General features: G+C 35.7%; 1 protein-coding gene across 21 annotated transcripts; it reads left to right on the forward strand.

Moving 5' to 3' along the window:
• The first annotated feature begins 2,416 nt into the window (after nucleotides 1-2,416).
• Nucleotides 2,417-26,425, forward strand: LOC101263168 (regulator of nonsense transcripts UPF3-like). Of its 21 annotated transcripts, none has more exons than XM_010329227.4 (13): nucleotides 2,417-3,153; nucleotides 3,286-3,392; nucleotides 3,568-3,663; nucleotides 3,755-3,853; nucleotides 4,016-4,095; nucleotides 4,949-5,059; nucleotides 5,586-5,730; nucleotides 12,837-12,910; nucleotides 13,801-14,233; nucleotides 15,432-15,530; nucleotides 17,213-17,322; nucleotides 17,419-17,471; nucleotides 25,746-26,425. In XM_010329227.4, the coding sequence occupies exons 1-12, from the start codon at nucleotides 3,020-3,022 to the stop codon at nucleotides 17,455-17,457; spliced, it is 1,527 nt and encodes a 508-aa protein (XP_010327529.1). In that variant the 5' UTR covers nucleotides 2,417-3,019; the 3' UTR covers nucleotides 17,458-17,471; nucleotides 25,746-26,425. The 21 variants fall into 21 exon arrangements, with proteins under 21 accessions (XP_010327529.1, XP_010327530.1, XP_010327532.1 ...); XM_010329228.4 differs by having other exon boundaries at nucleotides 2,777-3,153; nucleotides 25,813-26,425; XM_010329230.4 differs by having other exon boundaries at nucleotides 2,777-3,153; nucleotides 13,801-14,194.
• Nucleotides 26,426-26,665: the final 240 nt, after the last annotated feature.

Consider the following 26,665-nt stretch of genomic DNA (forward strand, 5'->3'; position numbering starts at 1 on the left):
AACTCTATTATAAAAAAAAGTTCATATAATATTTTTGAGGTTGCTCTATCTATCTATCTATCTATCTATCTATACTACTTAAAAAGTATGAACAGCAAAAATTGAATACTGAATTACTATAATACCCTCAATCAAAATACTTGATTTATTATTGTTATTAATTTAATTATATTAAAAGTAAATACCTTTTCACATTAAAGGGTTGTGATTTTTTCTAAGAGTTGTGACTTTTTCAAAGGGCACTTACTTTCTTGACTGGTTGTGACATTTTCGATAAGCTATGACTTTTTCGAAGTGTTGTGATTTTTCAAAGGGTTTTGACTTTTTCAAAGGGTTGTAACTTTTCTACTAAGCAATGACTTTTTTCAAAAGGTTGTAACTTTTCTGATAAGACATAATTCACATCTATTCTAATAAGCAATGACTTTTAGGAAAAATTTATAAGCATTTACTCCAACCTACACCCGAAATCTCAAAAAGACACATTTATACTATACTAAGGTCCCATCCCCCTCTCCCCCTCCCCCCGAACTTATTTTATGAACAATTTTCTACTAATTTTCGGCTTACGTGACACTATGATGCATTTTCCCAAATGTTATGGTAATCCTTATTCGTGTTATGCACATACGAAATTTCAAATATTAGTATTTAAAATAAAAATTGTACTTACATGATGTCCATCACTTATTTTCATAACCTCAAGAGGAAAAATTATTGGTCACATTTGTATGAATATTTTTTTTTAAAAAAAAATGTCACTTAGATTTGTTTACAAAATTGAGTGAAGTGAAATTAATACTACTAAGAAAATGTCACTTTCTCCCCAAATTTAAACTCTGAATGAATGGATTAGAAATGTTTCAGTGATATCTAGTTATTTTGATTTCAAAATACAACAAACTATATGACAATATGTATTAATCATTTCAAAGCATTTGTCATATTTTCTTTCAAATATAATTATTTACTAAAAATATTAATTTAGTAATATTAATTCTATTTGACAACGTTGTATACTGTTTATTACACACGTGCAATGCACGTGCCATGAAATTAGTTTTATCTTAAAAGCATGAACTTCTAACCTGAATATTAAATTACTATAATATTCCTAACTAATTAGGTTGTGAATTTGTTTAATGAGTTGTGACTTTTTCGATAAGTTGTGACTTTTTTTTTAAGGATTGTGATTTTTCAATAGTTGTGACCTTCCCAATAAGTTGTGACTTTTTCAAAGAGTTGTCACTTCTAAAAAAGGTCATGACTTTTCAGAAAACACACAAATTTTTTTTGTTCATACTGCCCTTTGATGACTATAAATAGAGAGACTTCCTTCATTTTAAACCAATTTATTTTAATCTTCTACTCTTCTTCTTCTTGCATTTTTTTTTGTTATTTATTGTCGTTGAGTGAGTTCGAAGTTAAGACAAATATGAGATACCACTATTCTGATGAAATAAGTTGTTCTATCCTAAGAGGGTATATTACATAACCTCGGGTACTTGAGGAAAATAATTTTGATGATATAATTAATTTTTTTTTGCTTAATATATAAATTAGTATGTAATGTTCCAATATATGAAGTTAACATGATATAGTTTAAATTCATTTGTTTTTGTTAACAATTTCTCTTGTGATATAGATATATGCTTCTGAATATCTTTTCCAAAATTTAGAGAATTGTCACGATTTGTTTTGATGCTCAAGACAAAAGAATGACTTTATTTATCAATATTACTTGTGTGATTTAGACTCTCATGAAGTTTGCTTCAAAAAAATATTACCATATAAGTATTTCCCTTTTGTTTTACTTATTTACTAGTATCTCTTAATATTTCAGTATTTGAGATGAAGAAAGGTTCATATGACTTGTAATAACACACTTGAAGTTTGTATTAGTATTATTTTTATAATTTATTTAATAATTAATTTTATGAGATAAATATTTTCATTAATGCAAATATATATTTGTATTTGGTTAAGTATTTGTCTTTGAATTAAAGTATTATGTATGTCACAAATGTATTATCAAGTCAACAAGATCTTCTAATTTAAAATATATTTATTTTAAAATGTTTAGCGAAATATTAGCGAGATAAGGAAATATTAGCGAGATAAGACTAATTACATGATTTAACCTTATCAAATTGATAAATATATACATTATTGCAATTAACTAATAAAATTTTTCATTGACCATCTTCATATGATTGTGTAAATAAAATATACACATAATGATTCATGTTGAACATTCATAAAAGAATCTATAATATTATTATTTGGTAAACTTATTATTTAAATTTTCGCTTAAATAAGCAATATACAATTTAATAAAACATGCATTTTGAAATTAATAGTCACATGCATTCTACTTGATAAGCTTGAAAAGGGCAATTTGATTCTTGTGGGGTGTGTTAGTTTCTAGAAATTTCAACAAAAGAATGAAAAAATTGTTAACTTTTAAATATTTAGATAGTGTTTTTCTCTTTTTTTTTTGCTAAAAATGATATACCAATTTAGTTGGAATATAGGATGAATACTCTAGTTATTATTTTATAAAACATGCATTTTGAAATTAATAGTCACATGCATTCTACTTGATAAGGTTGAAAAGGGCAATTTGATTCCTGTGGGGTGTGTTAGTTTCTACAAATTTCAACAAAAGAATGAAAAAATTATTAACTTTTAAATATTTAGATAGTGTTTTTCTCTTTTTTTTTTTGCTAAAAATGATATACTAATTTAGTTGGAATATAGGATGAATACTCTAGTTATTATTTTATTAATTAAAAACATGTATATGTATAAGAAACAAAACAAAATTCCTTGGGAAATCCTCTTTGGTCAAGCTGGTCTCTTTCCATCTCTGTGAAAGAATTTGTTATGCATGGACATTTTCGTATTAGGGCTATAGAAATTCATCACTGCTACAGGGAAAAGATGTGATTTGTTGGCAAATTTTCAGTTAATTTTTTGGTAATTTGAGCAGAGTAGATTAGATTTTGGATATTTTCCTATGAAGAATCGGCGAACCAAAGTCGTTCTCCGGCACTTGCCGCCGACACTTTCTCAGTCTATGCTTCTGGAGCATGTTGATTCTCGCTTTGCTGGTCGATACAATTGGTTCAATTTTCGCCCAGCCAAGACCAGGTTAGGGTTTCCATTAATAGCAAATAGCAGGCTGCATTATTTTCTGTGATAGTTCTGCAAATATTTTAAGGTTTCCACTGCTCTCCTCATTCTCAATTGTTGACAACATTTATGTCCAAATTTCTTGTGCAGCCTGAAGCATCAAAGCTATTCAAAAGCCTATATTGACTTTCGGAATATGGAAGATGTCACTGAGTTTGCTGAGTTCTTTGATGGACACATGTTTGTCAATGAGAAAGGTAAATCTCAAGCACAGTTACACCAGATTAATTGGGCATTTGAAAATCTTTGGTTGTCACCACACTATTATATGTTGCTTTATCTCTTATCTGCTTCCTACTAGATTTATCTTGCTCACTGATCTGATATGATTGGCAAATTATTATGCTCATCTTCGCGGAATGTCTATACTAGGCACTCAGTTCAAAACAATTGTCGAGTATGCTCCTTCTCAGCGTGTCCCAAAGCACTGGCTCAAGAAGGATGCCCGTGAAGGGACCATATTGAAAGGTATTTAAATGATGAGCTGATTGCATGATGTGACATACATGCTATGTCCATCTTGCCTGCTGCTACATTAATTTTGTTGATGCACTTGTAGATCCTGCATATATGGAGTTCCTTGAATTTCTTGCAAAGCCTGTTGAGAATCTGCCGAGCGCTGAGATACAATTGGAGAGAAAGGAAGCTGAACGAGCTGGTTAGTCAGAACATGATTAGAACATTTCCCCACATTTTCCTACTGTCCTTGAGCATCAAATGGAGATCTGATCTATCAAAATGAGAGTTGGAGAGCAAAACATGAAGGTGGAGTGCATCATGTTCTCAAGAAACTGAAGTTCTACTTATTTCTATATTTCAGGCTCAGCAAAGGATGCTCCTATAGTTACTCCATTAATGGATTATGTACGTCAGAAAAGAGCTGTGACGAGTGGAGCTCGGGTGGGGAAACTTTCCTGTTTCAAAATTCAGAATCTTGGGATTCTCAAACTTTACCATTAAAGAACTAGTTTCTGCATGTTCTTGTAATATGCAGCTTTCTATTTATATTTGTCTGTGGTTTATTTGTTGGATGCTTCTGCCATTGAATGTGTTAAAAAGAGAAACGGGAAAGTACTAGGTCTTGCACATCAATTTTGTGTTACCTTCAGTGACTTACTTGGGTACGGGAGCAATTGAGGAAAAGTTTCATAGTTTGGTCTAAATTGGATTGTTATAATGGAACTTCCTGTTTTCCTTTTATCTTATTGTTTCAGGTTGAAATGTGTCCTCAAATAATTGAATAATCTGTAAATATTCCTCTTTGAGCTACCTGTTGGTAAAATAAGTTTGTTGATTGTGTAGATTTTACTAGGATAAGCTTCTAATTTTGCTTAGTACAAAATAAAATGTCCCTGTTAATCTGGATTTTTCAGCAATGAATTCTTTTATACAAGGGATTGAAGTTTTGAGTGTTAATTATTTACAATTGCAGATGGTAATTGATAATATACAAGGAAAAAAGTAGTGGGAAGAACCAGATATAGTCGAATTACATCTTGTGGTAAAGATTGTGTTATGTTCTTCTAAAGCTGATTTGCGGACTATATTCAGTCTTTCTCTTCTGGAAGTTCCTTTGTTGGTCTTTCTTTGTTTACCTTTGTTTCTATGTAGAAGATTCCATAGCATTCTCTACTACTTCTCTTTTGATCTTGTATCTTTTGTCTTGTAAAATGAATTATGGTATATTTCTTTTGAGCATTTTCCCTTAAGTGTAACGAACGACACCAAGTTTATTGGCCTTGGTTTTTGACAGAAGTCTATCTCTAATGGAAAATCAAGTAAAAGTGTTGGTGGTACAAGCTCAAGAAGTCCTAGCTCAACTGCATCTAGACGAGGCTCTGAAAAGAGAACTTCTACAACCATGGTACATGCTTTTCATCCCAAAGTTTGTTGCCATGAACTACTGTGATTAGTCCATGTCTTTTTACACCACAACTCTCTATACAACTTTTTATACATGATAAATTTTCCGGTTCAAGTTCAGAGAATATTAAGGCTTTCTATGAGTGTAATATTCTTTACTCTTGAACTGCTTTCAACTGTCTTTCATTGTAATGCCTGATCTGGATTGATCTACATGCCTGCTTGTAGATGAAGATGATGTCAAGCCTTCACCGCTCTTACTTTGCTTTTGTACTTTGCAACTTTGCCTTATAATTGAGCTTTTCGATACTTGTTACCATTTTCTCTAAATGCAAGGAAGCATAACATATTTAGTTTGGTCATAAAACTCACACATACGCGCACATCTAGATGCATATTTTTGTTCTTTTATCTTTTCATGTAGGATTTAAACAATAAAGCTGCTGCTTGTTGGGAATTTTTCTATTTATTTTCATGTAGTTAGTATCTCATGTCTTGTATTACTTACGCAACTCCTTATTTCACAGTATGTTCAACGGGACAGTTCTAAGGTTGGCAACAGTAAGGACAAATCATATATTCTAGCGTCAAAATGTGGTTATCAGCAACTCTCTGACAAGTCTAGTGCTTCTGCTCCTGGATCTTGGATTGATGTAGTGGAAGGAGAAATTGGTATGTCTTATGTTTCTTACAGGTTTGCTACATACTGCAGTTGATGTCCATCTCCTTTTTCTTATGTGTAATGGGTTTTTGAGTGTGTGTGTGTATGTGTTAGTTTGAGGAAAGTTTAACCGTCAAAATTTAAAAGATCTTTTAGGGGCGTTCAATTGGGATCTAGAATGTTTAATCTTTAATACTCAAGACATTTGGATCTTATGATTTGAATGTCTGCGTACGTTAATGCATTTGGGAGGGATAACAAGTGAAAGTGACAAATTGACTCGTGATGTTGTGTGGAGATTTAGATTAAAGCAGTGTTGTGAAAAGCGCAAAAAAGCGCGCTTCAAAGCGAGGCGACACTAGTGCGCTTCTTTCTCCTGAGGCGATGCGATCTGAAAAAGGCGCTCGCTTCAGATAAAGAAGCGAGAAGTGACACTAAGGCAAAAGCGCATTAAAGAGCGCTTTTATATAAAAAAGCGACAATTAGGGTTTTCTTTTATAAAAAAATTAGTTTTTTTTAATCTAAACTATACAATATAACTTAATTTTTCTTTCACGACTCCTCTTTCGCGTCTTCTCTCTTCACGACCGCACCTGAGACTGCCTCTCTCTTCACACCTCGACCGCGATTGCAGGTAAGTTTTAACCTATGTTTATTAGTTCATCTCTATGAGTTCCTTTTCATCTGAAATATACAATCTTCGCCTTTGCTTCATCTCTGAGTTTCTTTTCTCTTCACGATGCGATTGCTGTAGTTTTTTCTTCCTCTTCTCTTCTTCTCTTCATCTCTGCTGCGATCTTCTCTGAAACTGTTCACAATTACTGACTGCCTCCTCTGTTTTTTTCAATTCTTTTGCTTCTTTTTTTTTCGTTTTTATTTTGTGATCAGTGTGTTTGCTAGCAGTTGTTTTTTTTATTTTTTGACACTTCTTATGATGAAGAAGATGATGACCAATTATAACCCTTGGTTATGGCACTTGAAGAGTTTGAGGATCTTGTTGAAGAATAGGAGTTTGAGTCTTTGTGATTTAATAATGTTTTTGATCTTTTGCTTTATATGTTATGACTTATGAGTATTATTGATTATCTATTTTCTTTTTATCTAAGACTATATTACTTCTATTTAGTTATTTAATATTTTTTTATTTTTATACTAATTGTCGCTTTTTAAAAAAAGCGTGCGCTTCGCTTCTCGTTTCTCGCTTCTGTGAAGCAAGCCCTCGTCGCTTTTTTCCGCTTCTCGCCTCCCAAAACACTGGATTAAAGGTAAAGAAATTGTACTGCTGGTACATATACTAAAACCAGTTAGATCTATATCATAACTTTGCTAGTGAAGAATCTGGATGTTGGAAACTTAACAAAAACCCGAGGAGGATCTAGGATGCACTCTGCAAAAGCAGGGTGGGTGGATATGGAGGGAACAGTTCTCTGTCTAGACCTTTGTGAGAAATATTGGAGAAGAATGTTATTGAATTGTGTCTCTACATTATTACATTGGAATCCTATTTATAGACACTACATAAGACTCCTTTTCCAACTAAGCCACTATGTTATAATCCTTTTTCATGTAATATTCTATATACTATTCCTATTCCTATTCTAAGTAGGATTATATATACTATTCTTGCTCCTGTTCATATTCTTATACTCCCCCTCAAGTTGGTGCATACAAGTCATATGCTTGTTACAAATGTAATTAATACGAGGACCGATGAGGGGTTTGATGAAGATATTTGCAAGTTGATCACTCGAGTTTACAAAATTGACAGTCAATCTCATGTGCGTAGTCTCCTCAAGAAATATTGGATCTGATGTAGAATATCAATTAAATACAGAGTGATCAATTCCACTAGTAGTCATGCCAAATTTTTGAATTACTGTGCTGACTTCCCAAACCAAGCTTGAGAAGACTATTTCAGACCTTAAAATGATTGCTCAATCAACATACAAGGCTACTAGACTCCCCCTACCAATAAAACTAGACAGTTGCTCCATATAGACTTCTTCCTCCAGATCATTGTAGAGAATCATTCTTAATGTCCAATTGATTAAAAAATCAACGACAAACAACAGTCATAAATAGAACAAGGCGGACATATGTTATTTTAGCCATGGGAGAGAGTATCAATATCACTCGAAAAATGTTTAGAACTATTCTAATCATATCTGAGAAGTCATTGGTAATACAAAAGGTGCTAAGTAGCATAGATATGAGAAAGTAGTCACCGGAAGATGCAAAGGGCTACACAAATTAGATATTATAAAGTAGTAACCGAAGTATGACTTGGTGCTACAAAAATAAGATATGAGAAAGTAGTCACCAGAAGGATGGCACGGTGCTACATAAACTGATATGAGACGGTAGTCACCGAACAGATAGCGAGATGCCACACAAATTAGATACTCCCTCTGTCCCTTTTTACTTGTCCACTTTTGAATTGGCACACCTATTAAGAAAATAATTAATGACGTAGTGAGTTTGAAGATCTCATTTCGCCCTCTGCAAGACAAAGATCTCGAACATCGTAGAAAAAAGTCCTAACTAAACAGTCAAGTTAAAGGAGCCCGCCTACCCACTCCCCTTTCCCCCCATTGACCATTTTACCCCTATTAATTATGAAGTGAATGAAAAGTTCTACATTTTTCAAAGTAATTAGTCATTGAATTGTGGGTATAAGAGGTAAAAAAATTGTCCTTTCTTGATTTATCAAAATGGACAAGTAATTAGGGACAACTATAAAAGGAAAAGTGGACAAGTAATTAGGGACGGAGGTAGTATGAGACAGTAGTCACCGGAAAGATGGCACAGTGTTACACACAATAGGTATGAAAAAGTAGTCATCGAACGAATGACACCGTGCTACACAAATTAGATATGAGAAGGTAGTTATCAGAAGGATGACATGGTGCTACACAAAGTAGATATGAGAAAGTAGTCATCAAAAAGATGCAAGGTGCTACACGAATCGAATATGAAAAAATAGTCACTGAAAGATGGCACGGTGCTATACAAATTAGATATGAGAAAGTAGTCACCAAAAAGATGCACAGTGCTACACGAATCAAATATGAATAAATAGTCACCAAAAAGATGGCACATACGCATTTGACACAAAATAATCCTAAAAAGTCTCCGAAAATTGACTCATGGTGACTTGCCAGTTTTCTTCCCTAAATATAGGGTTCATGCATATATCATTGGTCCTTGTTGCGTCCAAATGCACATGCAAGTTTGGTTGTGCAAGTAATTAAGTAGCCCTTTTCAAGAGTTGGATGTTGTAACTACAGAGACTTGAGATTAGATGATATTTGATTTTTCCAATGACTATAATTTAAAGCAAGTGTTCCCAGAATGGTTGATGAATGTTTCTAAAGTAACGATTCAAAATAATTTAGCTAATATGATTCAATTTCAAGTTGGAGTTAAAACAATGACAAGTGAATTTTCGGGCTGCAGTCTACTTTGAATTCATGCATACTATATTCTTTAACAGACGTCAATTAGTTAAATGTGTGATCATGCTCTCCCGACCTCTAATCGCCTACTGTAATTGACAGTCTAACTACATCTTTGAGTGGGGATATACAGAACAATTACCTAGCTTTACGTTTTCATCCTGTTTATCAACCAAGCAAGGTCTCTACGTATATCCCTATCCTAGATACGAATCAACTCTAATTCTAGAGATGATCATGCTCCTTATGTCACACGTTCTATCCTCTTATTCCTCTTCTGAGTTCAACTCAGACAATAAGTCTATTTCAACGGTGGCCGTCACAAAATACTAAATTAAGAACAAATGAGCAATTTATGCGATAACCAATTTCAATCCATCTAATTCAATACTATACAATCATCATGTTAGCCACAACCGTACAACAAGGGAATTTAGCTTACTCATAATGTGATTCTCAATCTTCAAGAATTCAATAAACATAAGAGAAATCAATAGAAGCCAAGTCGTCGTTCTCCAAAAGCCTGAAAAATTAAAATAAAAATAATAACATCGGAGTCTATTTATTCAGTGGGAAAAGTTGACTCCACCTCTGCATATGCTTTTTTCACTTTCTTGAATTCTTCCTTTCCGCAATGCGGAGAGGATACATACTCTTCTTCATCAGCAACCTTCGAGAGTGGAATAATAAATTCCCTCTCCGCGATGCGGAGAGGCTTCCCACTTTGAACTTCCTTTTATCCTTCGTGCCTTTTGATCGCCAATTCCACTTCACATGCTTTCCACTTTTGTGCTTTTTCTCTTGCTCCCAACCTACTGTCAATAATCATAACGGTTGATCATAATGCAATAACATGAATCAAACACTATCAATACAATGAGAATTTGTCTTCGAACTCGGCTAAAGTATGAGTATTATTTTGTTTGTAGGCACATAAATATGCCCTAGATCAGTCCTACTTGCGTTAGCATAATCATTAGCCAAACGGACGACATAAATGAGTCATAGCTGCTCGCCAGCGTTGAAAGTTATTTGAATCTCTATCAGGATCGTAGATGTATCTCTTTGAGACCCTATTTGTAGACATTACATCAGGCTTCTTTTCCAACTAGGACACTACATTATAATCATTTTTCAAATAGGATTTGATATACTATTCCTATTCCTATTCGAGTAGGATTCTATGTGCTATTCGTGTTTCTATTCATATTCTAACAGCCTCCAAGCTTTTTATTTCTGTCTCAGTGTTTCATTTGTAGGAAAATAAGCTACACTAACTTGTGGCTGACTGGCTGAGACATTTGTTTTTCTGGAATTATATTTTATGCAGTAGTAAGACCAAGGAACTAAGACAATCATATATCTCTTTTTCTATGTTTTTTGTTGCTCAGTTAAACAAATATGTTGAAAGAAGCAAGCATCAATATGTATAAAGGTTCATGGACCAAAACATAAATGGACAGGAGAATAATTCTGTGCATTGATAGACCTATTACTTATGTACCTGGTTAGCCCTCTCTTTTGTGCCATTTGTCATCTTGTTGAGAGGTACTCCCCAGAAGTAATTATATTATAATAAAGATTAGGATCAACTTAATCTTTCCTCCTTGATGTTCAGGCTCCACCCTTATACAAGTCACTAATCTACAATGTTAATACCAAATGACGCTAGAGAAGAAGGAAATACTATGCATAACCTGCCATATCACAAATATTTCTGCTATGGCGATTGGTTATCTTAGTGCTTGGGATTTCTCTTTGTGTGCTCGCTAGCTGATCTTGACCTTGAGTGAGGATATATATTATATGCAAAATGAGTAGACACGTTGCAAGTTATTTGAGTCTGTTGGACTTGGCTTTTGATTGGTTAGCTAAATTCTGTGAGTTCGGTTTGCCGGATAAACAGAGAATGTTTCGATTGGATTGTTGATAACATTTTTTTTGGAACTGGTAACGACTATATGTATGTGTGTGTGTGTGTGTATAGCTAAAGTTGCGCCTTAACAGTGCAAAAGAACTTCACAGAATCCCAGCAAGCCTAGGCTACTACTTCGCAAGGATCCTATCATATCAACGCGTGATTTAGCCTCAGCACAGCTTTCTTTACACCAACAATAAAACAAAAGTAAACAGTTCATATTTATTTTCTCCACAAAGTTGTATTTGTCTTCAAAAGCTCTATAGTTCCTCACCTTCCAAATGGTGCACCATATGCAAGCAGTGACAAGTTTCCACTAACTGCCCCATCATTCTGGTTCCAACAGTTCAGTAAATCAACACTTGTTACTGGCATTGACCATCTGATTTCTACCATGTTCAAGAATAGTAGCCATAATTGTCAAGTAACAGGACAATGAATAGGTGACTATTATTTTCCCTAGCAGCTCCGCACAAAAAGCATCTAGAACACAGTTGGAATCCCCTTTTTTGAAGTTTATCCTGTATGAGGCAAGTATTTCTCGATACTAGCCAAGAAAGCATACCACCTTAAAAGGAGCCTTCATCTTCCAAATGGATCTCCATGGCCACTGATTAGTCGACTTGTCTGTGCCTAATCAGAATGTTATAACCAGAGCTTACAGAACAAGTTCCTTTACTGTTGGGCTTTCATTTAACTTATAAGTGAATCTTCAGTATGTTTGAACCCTTGGGATGATTCCAAGGTCTTGAAATATTTGACAACTCTTTCCAGCTCCCAGACTGGCACAGTGGCAATGCAAAAGTGTTCATTAATACTTCAAGATGATATGATATTCAGACAGGTGTTGTGATCAGATACATTAAGCGTCCAAAAATATAGCCAGCTCTCAATACAGGCTTCTCCACTTTAACCACTAGCACCACCAACGTACCCAGTGCTGTGTTGTCAAAGGCGCGCTAAGCTTCTCCCTCGTCACTCTTCTTTGGCTAATGATGAAGCAAATTTTAAAGTCAAAGTAGTCCATGATAGCATCTTTCATGCACATTGTTATTCACAGTATGATATTGTTTCCAAGCTTAGATATCATTTGAACGTAGAACCGGAATCCTTAATGCATTTGAATATTTCTTTGCATCTAGAAATTTATTGTCTTAAAACATGGACAGATATTAGCCACTTTCCTGAACCCAAAAAGGGATCTTTGTGCTGCCATCTCTAATGCTGCAGGGCCAATATGGAAGTATTTTAGGGGGAGGGTATTTTTTCTGTTGTATGAAAAAGAGTTGCATATAAATTCTGGGGTCATAAGCAGCTGCTGAATGAATTTTTCATTCAAAAAGGAGATCAATTAATAATCTTCAATGTTCTGATCGAAATAATATTTTTATTCAATTTTATGATGGATCTACAGAAGTGGGTGGCCCAAGTCTAAGTGGAGAAGGCAAAGGATAGCCTGATATAGTTACTAATTGAACCTGCCTGTCAGGTTACTTCTATCTTATATAAGCCAGTGTGGTATCTTGGATGCCAATTCTCTTGGTTGGAGGTTAGAGTGCTACGTTTGGTTGAACTATAATCTATATGATTTGTGTAGAGATATTTTACTTGCACAAGGCGCTGTGCTTTCACCATTTAATTGCGAAGATAATCAGAATGTGCTGTCCTTTTTACCCTTTTTGTCATTGTAACTTATCCAAGCATTTTGTTTAAAGTATCTATAATGCTTTCTAATCTATTTCAGGTCGTTCAGTAACTTCTGATAGTGGGAAGAAGAAAATTCTGCTCTTGAAGGGGAAGGAAAAAGAAAGTCCTAATGTAAGTTTACATCTTTAGTGGCAGAAGGAGGAGCCTTTTCTTCTCGACTGTCTTTAATCGTGGCCTTGGAAAGAGAGGGTGTGGGGGTGTAAAGAGATGTAAGCACTGAAGGCCATTGACACTCCTTTTATCACTGTCCCAAGTAATATGATGTCATGTGCAGAATGGTAACCATTTTATTGGTAAAGGGAATGGAGACACGAGATATTAGAGCATGCGAAGAAGTTTTTTGACCAATACCATTTATTTTGAATGATTAAAGCCATCTGCTGTGTCGATGCTCTATTTGTTACTTCCAACAATTTTCAGACTTGCTATGACCATATGTTCAATGGATTAGTTGTTGCCTCTTTTCTGTATAGATTTGTTTGCTTTTCTTTTGAGGTGCCAAGTCTAAGAGTAGGTCCTGTTCCTGTTGGCTTTGCTTTTCTAAATAAAAGCATTGCTAAAATATGTTCCATGTGGCTCTGTAATATAGTAATCCATTTTTGACAAAATTATGTGGATTACCCTGACAGAGAAAGGTGCCCTTCACGTAATATTGCTCCCTGGAGGATGATATACTTGTGTAAACTTCTATATTAGTAAACAAAAGACACAGTGATGTTCAAGACATTGTTCTGTACTTATATGTGCTTCCTCGACTGAATGAAAAATTCTGGAGGCATGACATTCTAAATTTTTTGGATTTTTGATGTGATTATCAGATTCTGCATGCTGCAGTTCCCTAATTAGAGAAAGTTTTTGCCACTACATAGTTGTTTAAGGATGTGCTTTTTTCACTGCTACTTTGTGTCACCAGGCATAACACATCGATGTCATCTCAGGTTAATTGGTTTAGTTTATATGTCTGCATCTTGGACTTACTCTTGTTTCTCTTAACTGTATAGGTTTCTGGTGGTTCATTAGCTCAACAGAATGTGTCATCTGCTCTCAAGAATTCACCTAGTTTATCTGCTCTGAAACTGAACCAGCACCAAGAGGTAGGTGGCAGAATCATCAGAAGTATTCTTCTAAAGGATGCCCGACAGAATCAGTCAGCATTTCAATCAGATCAAATACAGGATAAGGACATGAGACCTCCTCGGCCACCAAGTATGCAGTTGTTTCAGAAGGATACAAGTGGAGCTAATGAGGATAAGGTTGTTGGAAATGAAAAGCATGTTGTCCACATCGAGAAACAAGAAAGACGTTCTAGGAATAGAGATAGGCCTGATCGTGGTGTTTGGGCTCCTCTTCGTCGCGCTGATAGTTCACAAGCCAGTAATGGATCATTATCATCTGGTAATCCTCAGTCTTCCCAAGTGCGGGAGTTTGTTGAAGGTTTGTTCATTCGTATTGCTAATAACTATCTTTCTTGATGTATATTCTCAAAATCTGCCTCTTAGGGATTGTTTGGTATGCTGGACAAACATGGATAGTCCGGGAAAATTTTAACTTGACTAATCTAAAAATTCCAATAATAAAAAAAGTATGATTTGCTGTACTTTTTTAATTTAAAAGAAAACATAGATATGAGTTTAGGTAGTACTTTCCCATAATGAATAGAAAATAAGAGTTAAAACTACATATTGAACAAAATACAAATGGTACCTATTAATCTATGTACAATGAAATTATATAACACTCATTATTGTAAAGCTAAAGCGTGACATTATCTTTTGATTGATCTAAAGCGTGACATTATCTCCAATCGATCAATATCATCAATCGAAATTAACTTGATAAAATTATTATTTCAATGAGGATAAAAAAGGAAAGAAATAATATATTTAAAGTAGGAACTTTTTTGCAAATAATCAATAAAATGGTCCCATGGACCATAATTTTTTTAAAGAACTTTTTAAAATAAAATATATAAGAACTCATAAAATAATAACAATATAGCAAGTCATTAAGTTCATTACATCAGTAAGACATCAACTTACAAAGTACTGCTAGTTACTAGTGTACTAATATTGAATATGCAAGAAAAAAAAATATAAAAAGAAGAAAAGGAAAATATAAGGAGATATATAGTACTAACATCTGTAATGGAGCAAACAAGTGGCTTCAGGTTGTAATAGAATATGAGAGGCAAAAATTGAAGATAAAGGTCTTCCTTTGAAAATAGAATAATATTTTGAAAAAATAAAAAAATAAAAGAATTTAGGAGTCATTTGGTACGTGCATGGTGTAACTACCACAAATGCTCATCTTCCCCTTGAGAATTGGAGAAAGTATTTACTTCCCCTCATTTACACTCAATTTCATGCTCTGACCAAGTAAATTACTTGGCCAAACAAACAGGTCAAATGGTGTAACTACACCAAATTATATCCAAATCCAATTAAAAAGTGCTCGTCCTGACTGGCCCGTATGCTTATTATTTTTATGCCTCTTCCAAGTCTTCTATGATTTCAAATGAGTGTATGCATCATTGTCTTACCTCGTAATTCTGTTACATGTTAATTGTATGGATGTTTACCTTTGGTTCAGTGTTATCCTCCTGAAATCATACTCTTATTTTTTGCTTCTGTAGGGGGTCAAGGAGAAACGAAAAATGATCTGCCAATTGCACGAGGTAGTGAGTTCAGACCAATTGGAATTGGGCGTCATACTAACTCTTCTACTGATAATGGTTAGTTTGTTTTGGGCCGTGAGATGATTGTGCTAAGTTCTACACAAAATTGTGCTTAAGTTTGTTTTGCCTGTTAGTTATTGGCTCTTCTATGGTTACTTCTGTTAGAACATTTATACAATCCTATTAGAATAGAAATATGTTTATTCAATCCTATTAGAATAGGAATAGGTATATACAATCCTATTTAGAATAGGAATAAGAATACAAATAGAAATAGAATTAGTAAATAGTATCCTACTTGGTAAAAGAATGTTCTTTTCCTATATTTCTCACATGGTATCAGAGACTTTGCGATCTTGGTAAACAATAAGGATCTTCCACTGTCGGCGGGCGGCTATTATCCATATATGACACCCGTCCGGCCAACAACATTCCGGTGTCTACTTTTGTGTAGTACTGTTCCATCTTTACAGTGACTACTTTTTCATATTTAATTTGTGTAGCACCATTTCATCTTTCCGGTGACTACTTTCCCATTTAATTTGTGTAGCAGAGTGCCATCTTTCCGGTGAATACTTTTTCATCATTAATTTGTGTAGCACCATGCCATCATATCGGTGACTAGTTTCTCATATCGGATTTGTGTAACACAGTGCCATCATTTCGATGACTACTTTTTAATATCATATATGTGTCACACCGTGCTATCTTTTTTGGCGACTACTTTTTTCATGTTTAATTTGTGTAGCACCGTGCTATACTTCCGGTGACTACCTTTTTTTTTTTGCATATTTGATTTGCGTAGCATTGTGCATCTCTTCCGATTACTTTTCATATTTAATTTGCGCAGTATTGTGGATTTATCCGAACTACTTGCTCATATCAGAGTTGCATAGCATCGTGTCATTTCAGTGACGACTCATATTTGATTTGCGTAGTTCCATTCGTCTTTCTGATTACTCCTCAAACCTGATTTGCATAAGGTTCTACCATCATTCCGACCCTACCCATATTATTTCTCTTTTTCAATAGGGTAGTGCCATCAATCTGACCTTTCCTATATAATTTCTTTTTTCTAGTTGGGTTGTGCCATCATTCCGACCCGACCCGACCCATATAATTTTATTTTTTAGATTGTGACCACATTCAATCATCAAATCTAATACTCCAGCGGATGAGCATGTTCTGACCAATTTTTTGGTGACCTTGTTTAATATTGACTCAATCAAATTCATTCCAACATGTGGTATTGTGCATCATATTAGAAGATTAAGTACATTGATATTGACATTGTCCGTCAAATCCAGTATTTAATGAGAAGACAAACACATCGAGATTGACCGTAAATTTTGTGAAGTTGACTGATCAACTTGCATATATCTCACCAAGTGCCTCATCGACCCTCGTATTAATTACATTTATAACAAGCTAGGTACATGAATCGTATGCACTAGCTTGAGGGGGAGTGTTAGAACATGAATAGGTTTATACAATCCTCTTAGAATAGGAGTAGGTATATTCAATCCTATTAGAATAGAAACGGGTTTACACAATCCTATTTAGAATAGGAATACGAATACTAATAGACATAGAAATAGTTAATAGTATCCTACTTGGTAAAGGATTGTATTCTAGTGCCTATAAATTGGGTCTCAATGTAATAATGTAGAAACAATAACAATTCAATAATATTCTTTTCCTACATTTCTCACAACTTCAGAATTTTCTGATCAATTAAGGTAACTATAAACATGGTGGTCGTCATGGTTTGAGGGATGTGGATGACACTTCTATTGGGGAAGGAAAACCCGTGAGAAGGGGAGGCACTTCTGCTTACAATTCTCTTGAGGTGTGTTTTCTTTTTAAATTCTTATTTGTACTTTGATCTTTGATTTTCCCTTGTACATTTACTGATGTACTTGCATGGACTATGATATCAATGCAGAAACAAGTGTGGGTTCAAAAGTCAAGTTCTGGTTCTTAGTTTGTTATTTAATGGTAAGTTTCAATAAGGTCCATGTGGTGTCTACTTTCATTCTACTTCAACTTTTTTCTTCCATAGACATACATGTTAGGTAAATAGATTGTGAATGTGTGGCATCAACCGCTACACATCCGAAATAGCTGATGCCTTTAATTATAAGGTTAGGTATGATTATTTGCATCTTTTCAATTTCATGGTGGGAATGCCTGGGACTATCTTTGGGGTAAGTGCAGTCTACTAGGTAAAACATATTTTATTTTGTTAGAACAAATAAACAAGCAATATGTGTTCAATGATAAGCAATGCTATGTCTTCATCTTCTTGCTTAAATTGCTTCACCAAGTTGTTTGGAATCTAGAGCTGCTAAAATTTAAAAGTTTGAAGTAGTTTGTAAAGATGAGGTGAGGAGTGATGCATGTACCCTGTGTGTTGCAGTTTTAGGTTTCGTCTAAAGCAGCTTAGGGAAATGGAATTTGGTGGCCCATTCTTCTTTTATCATATGTTGTCAGAGTTGATAGTCCCGACACTATTTCCAGTTATGTTTGGATTCTGTTGTACTTCTGTATATAATTTGGTCGTTGGTCTAACTGGAATGAATATACCTACCACCAAGTTTAAAGGCAAAAAGTGTGAAAAACAATGATGCCGGGGATTAACTGAGAAGCGGCAAAGCACACAGATGAATTGCACAGTTCACCTAAACTACAATATAAGTTTTACATATGTGACTATAGTGCCTAGAACATTAAATTGCAATTAAAATTAATGATTTCAACCACCCAATGTATAATAACGACAACAGTAATTGAATAATTAAATTGAAATTGAAATCAGTAATTTCAAGCACCCAAAAAATTATAATATGACTATATTAGTACCATAATTCAAAGTAAACGTTGTTAAAATAAAATTTCAAGCGAGAACTGTGAAAGATCACTTCAATAGCAGATTAAAAGGATGATAAAAGAATTGATTTTAATATTTGCAGTATTCAGTTTCATATGTAATTGCTTTAGAATGTGTTCGGTATGAAGGAAAATACATAAGCAAAAAAAGTTATCCTAAAAATATTTGTATATAATTTTTTTTTCTGATGACAAGGGAAACCACAGTCGCTACCCTATGGGTGCGTACAGGGTAAAAACCCCGCTCCTATGCAATAGCTCGCAAACCACATAGGAGAGGTAACCCGCACTAGGCAAGTCCGGTGCGAGCTCGACCCATGAGGCAAACCCCTTACTTTCGCTGGCAAGGGGTTTCGAACTTGAGACCTTCAACATGGAAGTCCCAGCCCAAACCACTGAGCCATCCTGAAGGGATATTTGTATATAATTTTGACAAATACTATGGGGGTTGGGGTTGGGGTAGGGGTGAAGATGACTAGATGATGTGTGTTGTTGAAGGTAGGGAAGATACAATCAATGTTGAACTTATTCTCCCTACTTCCACCAGAGAAGTTATTTTCCTCAACTTTACGGAACTTCTTTTCCTAGAGGATATTTTCTAATTCTTTTGACCAAGCGGACATGGAAAAATTAAAAAAGATTTAATTAATACTAACTACTAAGAGAGTAGAAGGGAAAAACAAAAGAGAAACCCAAATATAGAAGTATAAGAAGATGGCTCCAGTGTTACCAAAAGCAAAGAGCATTAAAAAAAAGAAACTTTGAAGTCCATTGGGGCTTTAAGCGCAAATAAAGTGTGGGCTTTAAGAAAAAAAGGTGAAAAGGTAGAAAAAATTACAAATATATATGTTTAGCCCAAGATTGATGATTTTTTTTAAGGTAACTTGTATTATGAACAAAAGGAACACTCAGAAAGTATTCAGTAATACTTACAACAAAATTACAGAGGGAGAGGAGTCCCTACTAAGCTTCATAAATAATCTAAAGTACTAGGAATATCCTCTTCTTCTTGAGGATATCCGTGTTTACACCAAAAAAAGAAAAACACTAGACAGTTCATCTTAAGTTCTGCAGAGTGCAACTCTTGTTTACGGAACATCTTTGGTTCCTTTCCATCCATATAGTCCACTCAGTGTTGTGAAAAGCGCAGAAAAGCACGCTTAAAGCGCAGAAAAGCACGCTTAAAGCGCGCTTCAAAGCGAGGCGACCCTTGTGCGCTTTTTTATCTTGAGGCGAGGCGATCTGAAAAAAGCTCTCGCTTCAGATGAAGAAGCGAGAAGCGACCCTAAGGCAAAAGCGCAATAAAGCGCGTTTTTTATAAAAAGAAGCGACAATTAGTTTTTTTTTAAAAAAACAGTTTTTTTCTTAAAATCTGAAATATAACCTTCTCTCTCCTCACGACTCTTTCCCTTCTTTCGCTCCTCGCGGCTCTTCTTTCATAATACTTCTTTCCCTTCTTTCTCTCCTGACGATCTCGATTGAGGCTGCCTCTCTCTTCAACCTCGACCGAGACTGCTGGTAACTTTTTGTTCATCTCTATTTTAGCTAATGTTTATTAGTTCATCTCTATGAGTTTCTTTTCTCCTGAAATATACAATCTTCGCCTGTGCTTCATCTCTTCATCTCTCTGAGTTTCGACTTCTCTAGTTTTTTCTTCTTCTTCTCTTCTTTTCTTCAACTCTGCTGCCTGCTCTGTTTCTAATTACTGACTGCTGCCTCCTCTGCTTTTTTTTTTTTTAATTTTGTGATCAGTCTAGCAGCCTTGTTGCAGAATAGGAGTTTGAATCTTTGTGATAATTATGTTTTTGATTTTTTGCTTTATGTTATGACTTATGAGTATTTTTGCCTATGTAATTTCTTTCAATCTAAGACTATATTACCTCTATTTAGTTATTTAATATTTTTTTATTTTTATACTAAATGTCGCTTTTTTTTTTAAAAAAAAAGCGCGCTTCACTTCACGCTTCTCGCTTCTGTGAAGCAAGCCCTCGTCGCTTTTTTCCGCTTCTCGCTTTCCAAAACACTGAGTCCACTAACTGCAGGCTGGGATGATCTTCCATCTCCCTGTGCCCGAATGATTCCCATCTCTATTCCAGCAAGCTAGAGTCTCTTTGATGCTCCTTGGCATAGTCCATCTTATGCCTCTTAAATTGATGAAAATCTGCCATAACTTCAGAGTCTCTCTACAATGTAGAAAGAGATGATTTATTGTCACAATCTCACATTCACAAAAAGAGCACCTAGAGCAAAATTGATGACCTCTTTTCATAAGGTTCTCCTGGGTGAGTGTCGCCTGTTTGGCTAGTAGCCATGTGAAACATGCAACCTTGAAGGATACCTTGACTTTCCAGATCATCTTCGAGGGCTAGCGACTACTCTGAGAGACTGATCTTTGTGATGTCTTGTAAGCTGAACCAACTGAAAATGTGCCTTGCTTGTCTGGTGGCCAAAATAGATTATATTGTCCTCATTGGGAGTTAAATCTTTGTATTGCTCCAGAGTATTGAGCAGTTCAGCCACTGTTAATTTCCTAGTGTCTCCTAAACCTGAGATCCCATCCTTGACCGTCTCTGATTTCTCTAATTGTGGATATCTTTTGAAGGCTCAGATTGAACAAGTCCGGATACTTGTTCTTCAAAGTTTCTTGTCTAGCCCACACATCTTCCCAAAATATTGTTTTCCCCATTTCCCACCTTGATTTTACCGTTGTTGCAAACTTGATCTACTGACTTCTAATAGACCTCCATTCTCCAGTCCCATACGGTTGTGTGGGCATGTAGGTAGTTCATTTGTTCTCCATTCCAAACCTAGCCTTGGTTGTCTCCTTCCATGGTACTTGTTCCTCTGATGCAAATCTCCATAGCCATTTCATCGGAAGGCTTTGATTCTCCAGTTTTAGGTTCCTTATCCCCAGACCCCCTACTTTTTTGCTTTGAATGACTTCATCGCACTTTACAAGATTATATTCGTGCTCATAGGATCACAGTTCCCTTGCCACAAAAAATGTCTCCAGATAGCATCCATTCTGTCAATCACATTTGCTGGCATTGAGGAAACTGACATCATGTATGTAGGCATGGCATCCAACACACTGATGATGAGAGTAACGCTTCCACCTAGAGACAAATATTTGCTTTTCCAATTCACTAGCTTCTTCTCACATTTCTCCAGAACATTGTTCCATATGCCGTTTGACTTGCTCTTGTCCCTCAAGAGCATGCCAAGGTACACTGAGGGAAGTTCTATCTTTCCCCTGAGGATACTTGCTAACGCATTTATGTTGGGCACCTTATTAACGGGGTAAGTAGAACTTTTCCCCCAGTTGATGTGTAATCCTGAGATGGATTCAAACAATATCAATGATTCTTAAATACTTTAGTTCCATCTCTCTGCATCACAAAAATCAGGTGTCATCAGCATATTGTAAGTGTGATATGGCCAAGCCCTGTCTGTCATTCATGTTGGCATTGAAACCTCTAATCCATCCTTTCGTTTGGGCTGTTCTGAGCATATCATTTAGTCCTTCCATTGGCAGAATAAAGAGAAAAGAGGATAGGGGGTCCCCTTGTCTTAATCCTCTCTGAGATGAGAAGAACCCAGAAGGAGATCCATCTATCAGAACGGAAAACTTCACAGTCGTGATGCAGAATTTCATCCATTTTCCACCAAAACCTATATTCTCCAAAGTCTTCCGGAGGAATCCCCGGTGAAGGTGATCGTAAGCTTTTTCAATATCTAACTTACAAAGGATCCCTGGGACCTTGCTGTTCTTTTTGACATTAACACACTCATTTGCAATCAAAATTGCATCCATAATCTGTCTGCCTTTTATAAAGGCCAATTGCTGAGCATCCACCAGCTTGGAGACTACTTTCTTGAGCCTTTCGGTCAGAATTTTGATAGGATCTTGTAAATGCTTCCTATAATGCTTATGCGTCTGAAGTCCTTCAACTCTTTCGCCCCAATTTTTTTGGTATCAGTGCTATGAGGGTCACATTGGAACTTCTTTCAAAAATGAGCATGAAAGTTTTGTACTGCTGCAACTACTTCTTTGTTGACCACATCCGAACAAGCTATAAAAAATGCCATGGTGTAACCGTCAGGATCTGGTGCTTTATCTGTGCACATGCCATAACACAATCCATTATTTCCTTTTCACTGAACTGTTCTTCTAGCATAATGTTATCCATCTCATTTACCATAGTACCAGATCTGGGACTGAATTGGGGTCTCCATCTCTTTCTGATAATTATAAGCATAAATTATAAAAATATGAACAAAGAAATTGAAAAAAATATGATGATACAGTAAAGTATCAATTGTTTAGCCCTGCCTCTTCAGAAGAGGCTCATTGGCAATGAAAAATATGCGTTAGAACCTTGATGAGGACATTGAAGTGCACATTAAACGAGGTGAATCGCTCAACACGTTGTGAGCCTCACTTCAGGGCTTAAGCACACCTTAGACAACACTGCCCTACACTAGAAGTAACAGAAGACAAGACATTGTCTGAAGAACAACAAGAACGAAGAAGAAACAAAAGAAACAGATAAACAAGTAGTAGAAGAAGAGGCTTTGCATAATTGAGGAGTTCAATCAAAGAAAATGATGAAGTTTATGTGGAGCAGAGTCCTAGTACTTACAATAAATCTGTAACTTTTTTATCTTTAAACTGAATTCAACGAAGCAAGTGCTGTTCTGGTAGGGATTACTTTGCACCTCACCTCAAGTTATGCACATCGCATCTCCCATGAAGCCATAAACCCTCTATTCGGATTTCTCCATTGCTTTAAGCAACAAAGGGGAGGTTTTTAACAATACTGTATATTTCATGCCTTCTCATTGACACTTGAAGGTTATGGATTTTCTTTGTGGCTAAAAAGAAATTTTGCATTTCCCGGTTAGGATCATTAGTGGGTTTTATCAAAAATAATTTTAAGATTGCTCTTGTTTGAGAGTTAAGAGTGTTACTTGTCCTGTTTAATCCAATTGTCACCAAAATATCAGTATTGTTATGTTAAAGGATATTTATTCTTTATCATATTCCTCGTATTACTTTGTGCCTCACTGTCTATAGTGTGTGCTTCATAAATTTTAGTGAATTCGCTTTTGCAATGAGGCGATGCCACCTCACTTTATATCTCTCTGTTACGTAAGCAACAACCAGATCGGTTTTAATAATGTTTAGTGTTTACTTCATGCTTTGAATGGACCTTTGATGGTTATGCATTCTCTGATGGCTAAAAAGAATCTTGCATTTCTAGACTAGGATCACTTTTTTTTTTAAAAAAAATATCAAATATGATTCTAATATGCTCTTGTTTGAGAAGTTACGTGTTTCTTATCTTGTTTAATCCAAAAGTCCCCACAAATATCAGTATAGGTATGTTGTATACTTTCTTCACATATTGATTCTCCGTCTTCCTATACATCAGTGGTTGTGTTTTTTTGTTTTTCTTTTTAAAATCAGGTAACATTTTGTATTCAAGCTAGTATGAAAAACCATATTTACAAGAGTGAGATTCGATACAGTTTATGTCAAAACTAAATCAAACCTAAACGGTGTCTAGCACATCTAGGATTGATTCTATTTACCTAGACTATAATTTAGTACACCAAAAGAAAAATAACAAAATACAATTTAGCTTAATCTTTTGTATTAGATTGCACTGTCCTCAAAGCATCTATCATTTCTTTCTTTCCAAATTGTCCACCGTATACATGAAGGGTTGATCCTCCATCTCTCTCTGTTACTGGCTCCAGTTCCAGCTACCTCCCAGCTAAAAAGAGTGTCAACAACCTTGCTTGGCATTACCATGCTATGCCCCTAAGATTGATGAAAATCTTCCATAGTTGATCTGTTACCGTCTCAGCTTCCTTTTCACATAAGAAACATCTTGAGCATAGTGACAATCTTCCTCTTAATCAAATTCTCATGAGTCAGAACACTTTCTTTAGTTAGAAGCTAAGTAAAACATGCAACCTTATACGAAATCTTGGTCTTCCAGATCTGTTTCCAAGGCCAAAAAGTATTCATTGGTTCTATCTGATTCAACAACTTATACCCTAAGCTGACTTTATAAAGTCCTTTAGGGTGTCCATTCCACCACAAACAATCTACACCTTCTTGCATCCCTTGAAAGCTTTCTAGTTGTTTGAATAGTTCAACCACTCTTGGGATCTCTCCCAATCATTCATCCCTATTCTGAATCTCATGTTCCATCCTTGTTGAGTCAACATCTTAGCTACTGTATTGTGTTGATCTTGAGCAAGGTCAAAAGCATCCGGGAACAGTTCTTGCAATGACCTTGTCCCTATCCATTTATCTTTCCAGAATTTGGTTCCGACTCTATTGTGCACTTTGATCATTGAGTGTTTTAAAGAAAAGGCCAGCAGGCCCTGATGGATCTCCACAAACTGACTCCATATGGAGCGGTGACCTCCTTGGATACCCAACAATCTTATTCCCCATATTTGCTATTTATGACACTGCCCCATAGGGTTTGAGGCTCTTGTGCATATCCCCATAGCCATTTGATCTTCAAAGCTTTGGACGGGTGTTGTTGCAGATTCCTGATGCCAAGCCCACCTTGTTCTTACTTTTTTCCTTGTTTCCTTGCCATAAGAAGGACCTTCGGATCTTTTCTAGTCTTTGAACAACGCCTAAAGGAATTGGGAAGAGTGATACCATTGGTAGTGCATCTAAAACTGCATAAATACTGAGACTTCCACCTGTTCTCATTTTTTCTCACACTTCCCAGTACAGGGTCCCATATCCCTTTGGATTTTGACTTTGCTCCCAGGGGTATACCCAAGTAGATAGTGGAGAGCTTCCCACTTCACCTCGTAGTATCATGGCTAGTTGCTCCATATTAGGCACGTGATTTATGGGGTATATGTAATTCTTTCTCCAATTAATGTGATGACCTGAAATGGCTTCAAACAGGATTTGAATCACTTAAATACTTCAGCTGTTCTTCTTTTGCATCACAAAAGATTAAGGTGTCATCTGCATATTGTAGGTGGGTGATCTTCATACTTGGGTTGTTGAATCTGGCCACTTATGGGTTGTGTCCTTTTCTTTCTCATTTATGGTTTACCATGCCACTTAGTTTGATTTAGGTACCAAACTCTTGGAAATGTTACCTAGGCAACACCCTTCCCTCCCGCCCAAAGGAAAAAAGGAACTTGCAGGGGCAGGTCCCAGTTGGAAAGAGAGAAATATGTTTGATTGAAAAGTTTACTTGTTGTGAAGTCTTCAATAGTATTATCTAGTGTATCTACTTAAAAATGAACTCTCAAGAACGTAAATGCGTTTTATTATGGTTGAGAAGTAAGCCATTTCGTGATGTTCTTCAATAGTATTATCTTGTTTTTCTACAGTGAAATGCTTGGTTGTTTACCATATCAAGTATACAGATAGTGGCAACTCTCTTTGCTTGACGAACAGGTGTAAGCAAGGTTGCTGGAGCAAAGATGTGGGTTTGAAAAACTCAAATGGAACTTCCATACAATCAGGGTGCTACAGCTACTGGTGTTCACCTTTGAACTAATCTTTGACCTTATTGAATCAAAGATTGCCTGAAATAGGAGCGATCGGGAAGGAAGTCATTAATGACATATCACCACGATTTTCAGCTGGTGTTCCTTGTGATGCCATCTTTTCACCTCAGGGCTGTGGATATCCTCATTCCTGCCTTTGACTCGGCTGATTATCAAGAAAATATAGTTTCTTAGATGGGAACTTAAACTTTTGTTGAACTGTAAATACAAATGTATGATCATGTTAAGTGCCCACACTACTTAATTCATGTCTATAAGCCGATGTTATTTCTAGGCTTGACTGGTTGTGAAACAGAAGCTTGTTTGAGTTAGTGTTATCTAAGCAGATGCAAGCACTGAAGCATTGAAAAGTTGGATTCCCATTGTTCGTGTGTTGTTGGGGCGTATTGGTAAATGTAAGAGCATTTTGGTGTTGATCCATCAGTTGGCCAAATCTTATGTCCAGTTTATATATTAAGCAGTTTTTCGATCTGTAGGTCGTTAAATATGCTTTTGTTCAATCCACTGCTTGTTTCTGATATTTTGGCTCTGGTAAAGTTTGAGGGAAAGATCATGTGATTTGGCCTGTTACCGAACTGGCCATTCGTCCATACTTCTTCCTTCCACTTTAGTCATTGATGACTTCTTCGCCAGTAATGGTTACACTCTTCACTTTCACTGAGCTGCCCCTTTGGCTCTAGCAGCTCGTACTAACTACGTAGGAAGTAAGGATTAACCCAATCTTATATGAAACAAAGAAC

Source organism: Solanum lycopersicum, chromosome 10, assembly GCF_036512215.1.
Source record: "Solanum lycopersicum chromosome 10, SLM_r2.1".
Lineage (NCBI taxonomy): Eukaryota > Viridiplantae > Streptophyta > Magnoliopsida > Solanales > Solanaceae > Solanum > Solanum lycopersicum.

Excerpts from the sequence above, each read along its gene's own strand:
- LOC101263168 (XM_010329227.4), top strand. The coding sequence starts at position 3,020 with ATGAAGAATCGGCGAACCAAAGTCGTTCTCCGGCACTTGCCGCCGACA. Across the intron at positions 3,664-3,754 it reads TGAAGGGACCATATTGAAAG|ATCCTGCATATATGGAGTTC; the intron begins GTATTTAAATGA and ends ATGCACTTGTAG. Across the intron at positions 17,323-17,418 it reads CTGCTTACAATTCTCTTGAG|AAACAAGTGTGGGTTCAAAA; the intron begins GTGTGTTTTCTT and ends ATATCAATGCAG.